We start from the raw sequence: 9,460 nt of genomic DNA on the forward strand, positions 1-9,460 counted from the left end.
GTACTGCCCCTCCGACAGTGCTGCGCTCCCTCAGTACTGCCCCTCCGACAGTGCGGCGCTCCCTCACTACTGCCCCTCCGTCTGTGCGGCGCTCCCTCAGTACTGCCCCTCCGACAGTGCGGCGCTCCCTCAGTACTGCCCCTCCGACAGTGCGGCGCTCCCTCAGTACTGCCCCTCCGTCAGTACGGCGCTCCCTCAGTACTGCCCCTCCGTCAGTGCGGCACTCCCTCAGTACTGCCCCTCCGACAGTGCAGCATTCCCTCAGTACTGCCCCTCCGACAGTGCAGCATTCCCTCAGTACTGCCCCTCCGTCAGTGCGGTACTCCCTCAGTACTGCCCCTCCGACAGCGCAGTGCGGCCCTCCCTCAGTACTGTCCCTCCGACAGTGCGGCGCTCGCTCAGCACTACCCCTCCGACAGTGCGGCACTCCCTCAGTACTGTCCCTCCGACAGTGCGGAACTCCCTCTGTACTGCCCCTCGTACAGTGCAGCCCTCCCTCAGTACTGCCCCTCCGACAGCGCAGTGCGGCGCTCCCTCAGTACTGCCCCTCCGACAGTGTGGCGCTCCCTCAGTACTGCCCCTCCGACAGTGCGGCGCTCCCTCAGTACTGCCCCTCCGACAGTGCAGCACTCCCTCAGTACTGCTCCTCCGACAGTGCAGCACTCCCTCAGTAAAGTGCCCCTCCGACAGTGCGGCGCTCCCTCAGTACTGTCCCTCCCACAGTGCGGTACTCCCTCAGTCCTGCCCCTCCGACAGTGCGGTGCTCCCTCAGTACTGCCCCTCCGACAGTGCGGTGCTCCCTCAGTACTGCCCCTCCGACATTGCGGTGCTCCCTCATCACTGCCCCTCCGACAGTGCAGTGCGGCGCTCCCTCAGTACTGCCCCTCCGACAGTGCGGTGCTCCCTCAGCACTGCCCTTCCGACAGTGCGGCGCTCCCTCAGCACTGCCCCTTCGACAGTGCGGCACTCCCTCAGTACTGCCCCTCCGACAGTGCGGCGCTCCCTCAGTACTGTCTCTCCGACAGTGCGCCGCTCCCTCAGTACAGCCCCTCCGACACTGCGGCAGTCCCTCAGTACTGCCCCACCGACAGTGTGGTACTCCCTCAGTACTGTCCCTCCGACAGTGCGGTACTCTCTCAGTCCTGCCGCTCCGACAGTGCGGTGCTCCCTCAGTACTGTCCCTCCGACAGTGCGGTGCTCCCTCATCACTGCCCCTCCGACAGCGTAGTGCGACGCTCCCTCAGTACTGCCCGTCCGACAGTGCGGCACTCCCTCAGTACTGCCCCTCCAACAGTGCGACGCTGCCTCAGTACTGCCCCTCCGACACTGCGGCACTCCCTCAGTACTGCCCCTCCGACAGTGCGGCGCTCCATCAGTACTGTCCCTCCAACAGTGCAGCACTCCCTCAGTACTGCCCCTCCAACAGTGCAGCACTCCCTCAGTACTGCCCCTCTGACAGCGCAGCGCGGTGCTCCCTCAGTACCGCCCCTCGGACAGTGCGGCGTTCCCTCAGTACTGCCCCTCCGACAGTGCGGCGCTCCATCAGTACTGTCCCTCCAACAGTGCAGCACTCCCTCAGTACTGCCCCTCCGACAGTGCAGCACTCCCTCAGTACTGCCCCTCTGACAGCGCAGCGCGGTGCTCCCTCAGTACCGCCCCTCCGACAGTGCGGCGCTCCATCAGTACTGTCCCTCCAACAGTGTAGCACTCCCTCAGTACTGCCCCTCGGACAGTGCGGCGTTCCCTCAGTACTGCCCCTCCGACAGCGCGGTGCTCCCTCAGCACTACCCCTCCGACAGCGCGGTGCTCTCTATCACTGGAGGCACGGGTGAGGAGCCAGGGGCTGACTCTTCTTTCGGGCCTCTCCCCAGGGCACCGGTGAGCATCTCTGGGGCAGGAGGTTTAAAACCAGCGCGAGGGGTGGATTGTGTGTTCTGGAGGCCGGGCAGTGATTGAAACTCCTGCTGATGTCGATATTTCTCCCCCGCAGCTGATTCAGATTCTCACTAACCTTCACAACGGACATACCGGTCAGCTCTCTGCCGTCACCATCTTCCTGCTGTTCGGCGGCTCGCTCGCTCGAATCTTCACCTCCGTGCAGGTCAGTGTGCGCTTGGATTCTCATCCCCCGGCAACAACGCACCGACGCACGCGCTCACACACGCGCTCACACACGCGCTCACACACGCGCTCACACACGCGCTCACACACGCGCTCACACACGCGCTCACACACGCGCTCACACACGCGCTCACACTCTCACACACGCGCTCACACACGAGCTCACACTCTCACACACGCGCTCACACACGCTCTCACACACGCGCTCACACACGAGCTCACACTCTCACACACGCTCTCACACACGAGCTCACACTCTCACACACGCGCTCACACACGAGCTCACACTCTCACACACGCTCTCACACACGCGCTCACACACGAGCTCACACTCTCACACACGCGCTCACACACGCGCTCACACTCTCACACACGCTCTCACACACGCGCTCACACACGAGCTCACACTCTCACACACGCGCTCACACACGCGCTCACACTCTCACACACGCGCTCACACACGAGCTCACACTCTCACACACGCGCTCACACACGCGCTCACACACGAGCTCACACTCTCACACACGCGCTCACACACGCGCTCACACACGCGCTCACACTCTCACACACGCGCTCACACAGGCGCTCACACTCACACACGCGCTCACACACGCGCTCACACTCTCACACACGCGCTCACACAGACGCTCACACTCACACACGCGCTCACACACACGCTCACACTCTCACACACGCGCTCACACACGCGCTCACACTCTCACACGCGCTCACACACGCGCTCACACTCTCACACGCGCTCACACACGCGCTCACACTCACACACGCGCTCACACTCTCACACGCGCTCACACACGCGCTCACACTCTCACACGCGCTCACACACGCGCTCACACTCTCACACACGCGCTCACACACGCGCTCACACTCACACACGCGCTCACACTCACACACGCGCTCACACACGCGCTCACACACGCGCTCACACACGCGCTCACACACGCGCTCACACTCTCACGCGCTCACACTCTCACACACGCGCTCACACACGCGCTCACACAGGCGCTCACACTCACACACGCGCTCACACACTCGCTCACACTCTCACACACGCGCTCACACACGCGCTCACACGCTCACACACGCGCTCACACACGCGCTCACACACGCGCTCACACTCTCACACACGCGCTCACACACGCGCTCACACAGGCGCTCACACTCACACACGCGCTCACACACTCGCTCACACTCTCACACACGCGCTCACACACGCGCTCACACACGCTCTCACACACTCTCACACACGCTCACACTCTCACACACTCTCACACACGCTCTCACACACGCTCACACTCTCACACACTCTCACACACGCGCTCACACACGCGCTCACACTCTCACACACGCGCTCACACACGCGCTCACACTCTCACACACACGCTCACACTCTCACACGCGCTCACACACGCGCTCACACTCTCACACACGCTCTCACACACTCTCACACACTCTCACACACGCGCTCACACACTCTCACACACGCGCTCACACTCTCTCACACTCGCGCTCACACTCTCACACATGCGCTCACACTCTCACACACGCGCTCACACTCTCACACACGCGCTCACACTCACACACGCGCTCACACTCTCACACACGCGCTCACACTCTCTCACACACGCTCACATTCTCACACTCGCGCTCACATTCTCACACTCGCGCTCACACTCTCTCACACACGCGCTCACACTCTCACACACGCGCTCACACTCTCTCACACTCTCACACACACGCGCTCACACTCACACACACGCGCTCACACTCTCACACACACACACTCACACTCTCACACACGCGCTCACACTCTCACACACACACACTCACACTCACACACTCGCGCTCACACTCTCACACACACACACTCACACTCTCACACACGCGCTCACACTCGCGCTCACACTCTCACACACACACGCTCACACTCTCACACACACGCGCTCACACTCTCACACACGCGCTCACACTCTCTCACACTCTCTCACACACGCGCTCACACTCTCACACACACACGCTCACACTCTCACACTCGCGCTCACACTCTCTCACACACGCGCTCACACTCTCACACACACATGCGCTCACACTCTCACACACACATGCTCACACTCTCTCACACACGCGCTCACACTCTCACACACACACTCACACTCTCACTCGCGCTCACACTCTCACACACGCGCTCACACTCTCTCACACACGCGCTCACACTCTCACACACACGCGCTCACACTCTCACACACACGCGCTCACACTCTCACACACACATGCTCACACTCTCACACTCGCGCTCACACTCTCACACACTCTCACACACGCGCTCACACTCTCACACACGTGCTCACACTCTCACACACGCGCTCACACTCTCACACACACACTCACACTCTCACTCGCGCTCACACTTTCTCACACACGCGCTCACACTCTCACCCACGCGCTCACTCTCTCACACACGCGCTCACACTCTCACACTCGCGCTCACACTCTCTCACACACACACGCTCACACTCTCACACTCGCGCTCACACTCTCTCACACACGCGCTCACACTCTCTCACACACACGCTCACACTCACACTCGCGCTCACACTCTCACACACACACGCGCTCACACTCACACACACACGCTCACACTCTCACACTCGCGCTCACACTCTCTCACACACGCGCTCACACTCACACACACACGCTCACACTCTCACACTCGCGCTCACACTCTCTCACACACGCGCTCACACTCTCACACACACACGCTCACACTCTCACACACACGCTCACACTTTCTCACACACGCGCTCTCACTCTCTCACACACGCGCTCACACTCTCTCACACACGCGCTCACACTCTCACACACACATGCGCTCACACTCTCACACACACATGCTCACACTCTCTCACACACGCGCTCACACTCTCACACACACACTCACACTCTCACTCGCGCTCACACTCACACACGCGCTCACACTCTCTCACACACGCGCTCACACTCTCACACACACGCTCACACTTTCTCACACACGCGCTCTCACTCTCTCACACACGCGCTCACACTCTCTCACACACGCGCTCACACTCTCACACACACATGCGCTCACACTGTCACACACACATGCTCACACTCTCTCACACACGCGCTCACACTCACACACACACTCACACTCTCACTCGCGCTCACACTCACACACGCGCTCACACTCTCACACACTCTCACACACGCGCTCACACTCTCACACACGCGCTCACACTCTCACACAAGCGCTCACACTCTCACACACACACTCACACTCTCACTCGCGCTCACACTTTCTCACACACGCGCTCACACTCTCCCACACACGCGCTCACACTCTCCCACACTTGCGCTCACACTCTCCCACACTTGCGCTCACACTCTCACACTCGCGCTCACACTCTCACCCACGCGCTCACTCTCTCACACACGCGCTCACACTCTCACACTCGCGCTCACACTCTCTCACACACACACGCTCACACTCTCACACTCGCGCTCACACTCTCTCACACACGCGCTCACACTCTCTCACACACACGCTCACACTCACACTCGCGCTCACACTCTCACACACACACGCGCTCACACTCACACACACACGCTCACACTCTCACACTCGCGCTCACACTCTCTCACACACGCGCTCACACTCTCACACACACGCTCACACTTTCTCACACACGCGCTCTCACTCTCTCACACACGCGCTCACACTCTCTCACACACGCGCTCACACTCTCTCACACACGCGCTCACACTCTCACACTGGCGCTCACACTCTCACACTCGCGCTCACACTCTCTCACACACATGCTCACACTCTCACACGCGCTCACACTCTCTCACACACGCGCTCACACATGAGCTCACACTCTCTCACACATGCGCTCACACTCTCTCACACACGCGCTCACACTCTCTCTCACACGCGCTCACACTCTCTCTCACACGCGCTCACACTCACACTCGCGCTCACACTCTCACACACGCACGCGCTCACACTCACACACACACGCTCACACTCTCACACACACGCGCTCACACTCACACTCGCGCTCACACTCTCACACACACACGCGCTCACACTCACACACACACGCTCACACTCTCACACTCGCGCTCACACTCTCTCACACACGCGCTCACACTCTCACACACACGCTCACACTTTCTCACACACGCGCTCTCACTCTCTCACACACGCGCTCACACTCTCTCACACACGCGCTCACACTCTCTCACACACGCGCTCACACTCTCACACTTGCGCTCACACTCTCACACTCGCGCTCACACTCTCTCACACACATGCTCACACTCTCACACGCGCTCACACTCTCTCACACACGCGCTCACACATGAGCTCACACTCTCTCACACATGCGCTCACACTCTCTCACACACGCGCTCACACTCTCTCTCACACGCGCTCACACTCTCTCTCACACGCGCTCACACTCTCACACACGTGCTCACACTCACACTCACACTCGCGCTCACACTCTCACACTCGCGCTCACACTTTCTCACACGCGCTCACACTCGCTCACACTTTCTCAAACGCGCTCACACTCACGCTCACACTCTCTCACTCACTCTCACACTCGCGCTCACACTTTCTCACACACGCGCTCACACTCGCTCACACTTTCTCAAACGTGCTCACACTCACACACGCGCTCACACTCTCTCACACACGCGCTCACACTCTCTCACACACGCGCTCACACTCTCCCACACACGCGCTCACACTCTCACACTTGCGCTCACACTCTCTCACACACGCGCTCACACTCTCCCACACACGCGCTCACACTCTCACACTTGCGCTCACACTCTCACACTCGCGCTCACACTCTCTCACCCACGCGCTCACACTCTCACACACACGCTCACACTTTCTCACACACGCGCTCTCACTCTCTCACACTCGCGCTCACACTCTCTCACACACGCGCTCACACTCTCACACACACGCTCACACTTTCTCACACACGCGCTCTCACTCTCTCACACACGCGCTCACACTCTCTCACACACGCGCTCACACTCTCTCACACACGCGCTCACACTCTCACACTTGCGCTCACACTCTCACACTCGCGCTCACACTCTCTCACACACATGCTCACACTCTCACACGCGCTCACACTCTCTCACACACGCGCTCACACATGAGCTCACACTCTCTCACACATGCGCTCACACTTTCTCACACACGCGCTCACACTCTCTCTCACACGCGCTCACACTCTCTCTCACACGCGCTCACACTCTCACACACGTGCTCACACTCACACTCACACTCGCGCTCACACTCTCACACTCGCGCTCACACTTTCTCACACGCGCTCACACTCGCTCACACTTTCTCAAACGCGCTCACACTCACACTCGCGCTCACACTCTCTCACTCACTCTCACACTCGCGCTCACACTTTCTCACACACGCGCTCACACTCGCTCACACTTTCTCAAACGTGCTCACACTCACACACGCGCTCACACTCTCTCACACACGCGCTCACACTCTCTCACACACGCGCTCACACTCTCCCACACACGCGCTCACACTCTCACACTTGCGCTCACACTCTCACACTCGCGCTCACACTCTCTCACCCACGCGCTCACACTCTCACACACACGCTCACACTTTCTCACACACGCGCTCTCACTCTCTCACACACGCGCTCACACTCTCTCACACACGCGCTCACACTCTCCCACACACGCGCTCACACTCTCTCACACTTGCGCTCACACTCTCACACTCGCGCTCACACTCTCTCACACACGTGCTCACACTCTCACACGCGCTCACACTCTCTCACACACGCGCTCACACATGAGCTCACACTCTCTCACACATGCGCTCACACTCTCTCACACACGCGCTCACACTCTCTCACACACGCGCTCACACTCTCACACACACGCTCACACTCTCTCTCACACGCGCTCACTCTCTCTCTCACACGCGCTCACACTCTCACACACGCGCTCACACTCACACTCACACTCGCGCTCACACTCTCTCACTCGCGCTCACACTTTCTCACACACGCGCTCACACTCGCTCACACTTTCTCAAACGCGCTCACACTCACACTCGCGCTCACACTCTCTCACACACACACTCACACTCTCACACACGCGCTCACACTCACACTCGCGCTCACACTCTCACACACGTGCTCACACTTTCTCACACACGCGCTCACACTCGCTCACACTTTCTCAAACATGCTCTCTCACTCTCTCACACACGTGCTCACACTCTCTCACACTTTCTCACACACGCGCGCACACACGCCTCACACGCTCACACACGCGCTCACACTCTCGCACACGCGCTCACACTCTCTCACACGCGTTCACACTCTCTCTCACACGCGCTCACACTCTCACACACGCGCTCACACTCTCACACACGCGCTCACACTCACACACGCGCTCACACTCGTGCTCACACTCGTGCTCACACTCGCGCTCACACTCTCACACACGCGCTCACACTTTCACACACACGCTCACACTCTCACACGCGCTCACACTCTCTCACTCGCGCTCACACTCGTGCTCACACACACGCTCACACACACGCTCACACTCTCTCACACACGCGCTCACACTCTCACACGCGCTCACACTCTCTCACGCTCACGCTCGCTCACACACACTCACACTCTCTCACAGTCACGCTCACACTCTCTCACACTCACACACACGCTCACAGTCACGCTCACACACACACGCAGTGTGCTAACCGCTCCCACCCCCACCCCCTCGATACTCGGTCCATCTTCCTCCCCCCCCCCCCCCCCCCCCCCGAGACTCAACGTTTTCCATCGCTTGTGTTTACCTCCCCAGGAGACGGGCGACAGCCTGATGATTCTCACCTACATGGTCTCCTCCTCCTTCAACGGGATCATTGCCGGCCAGCTGCTGTATTACTGGGACGTTCCCACCGACAAGGCCAAGAAAGCTGAGTGACCCCGGGGGGGGGGGGGGAGCGGGGGGGTGAGACCCGGCGGCAGAATCGCCCGCTCATTCCCGCACCGACCTCGCTCGGCCCACACACAGCACCGGACCTCGGGGCAGGGCACCACTGGGGGGGGGGGGAGGGGTTGGGGGAAAGGGGATGGATGGGCTATGGGGAAGGGGCGTGTGGGGGGGAGAGGGGAGAGGGGTGGTGGGTGGGGAGGGGGGGCGAGTGGAGAGAGAAAGGTTGGGTTGGGAGGGGGGTGGGAAGGAGGCGTTGGGGAGGGGGGGCGCCGTGTAGGGTTTGGAGGGG

At 60.3% G+C, this 9,460-nt stretch overlaps 1 protein-coding gene across 1 annotated transcript in view; it reads left to right on the forward strand.

Moving 5' to 3' along the window:
• LOC139250056 (mannose-P-dolichol utilization defect 1 protein-like) overlaps window positions 1-9,228 on the forward strand; it is a 110,102-nt gene extending 100,874 nt beyond the window's left edge. Inside the window, exons 6-7 of the mRNA XM_070872630.1 lie at window positions 1,991-2,101; window positions 9,037-9,228. Coding sequence (XP_070728731.1) covers window positions 1,991-2,101; window positions 9,037-9,159 — 234 coding nt within the window. The 3' untranslated portion in view covers window positions 9,160-9,228. The remainder of the gene's footprint in view (window positions 1-1,990; window positions 2,102-9,036) is intronic.
• The last annotated feature ends 232 nt before the right edge of the window (window positions 9,229-9,460 follow it).

Source organism: Pristiophorus japonicus, unplaced genomic scaffold (assembly GCF_044704955.1).
Source record: "Pristiophorus japonicus isolate sPriJap1 unplaced genomic scaffold, sPriJap1.hap1 HAP1_SCAFFOLD_342, whole genome shotgun sequence".
Taxonomy (NCBI): Eukaryota; Metazoa; Chordata; class Chondrichthyes; family Pristiophoridae; genus Pristiophorus; species Pristiophorus japonicus.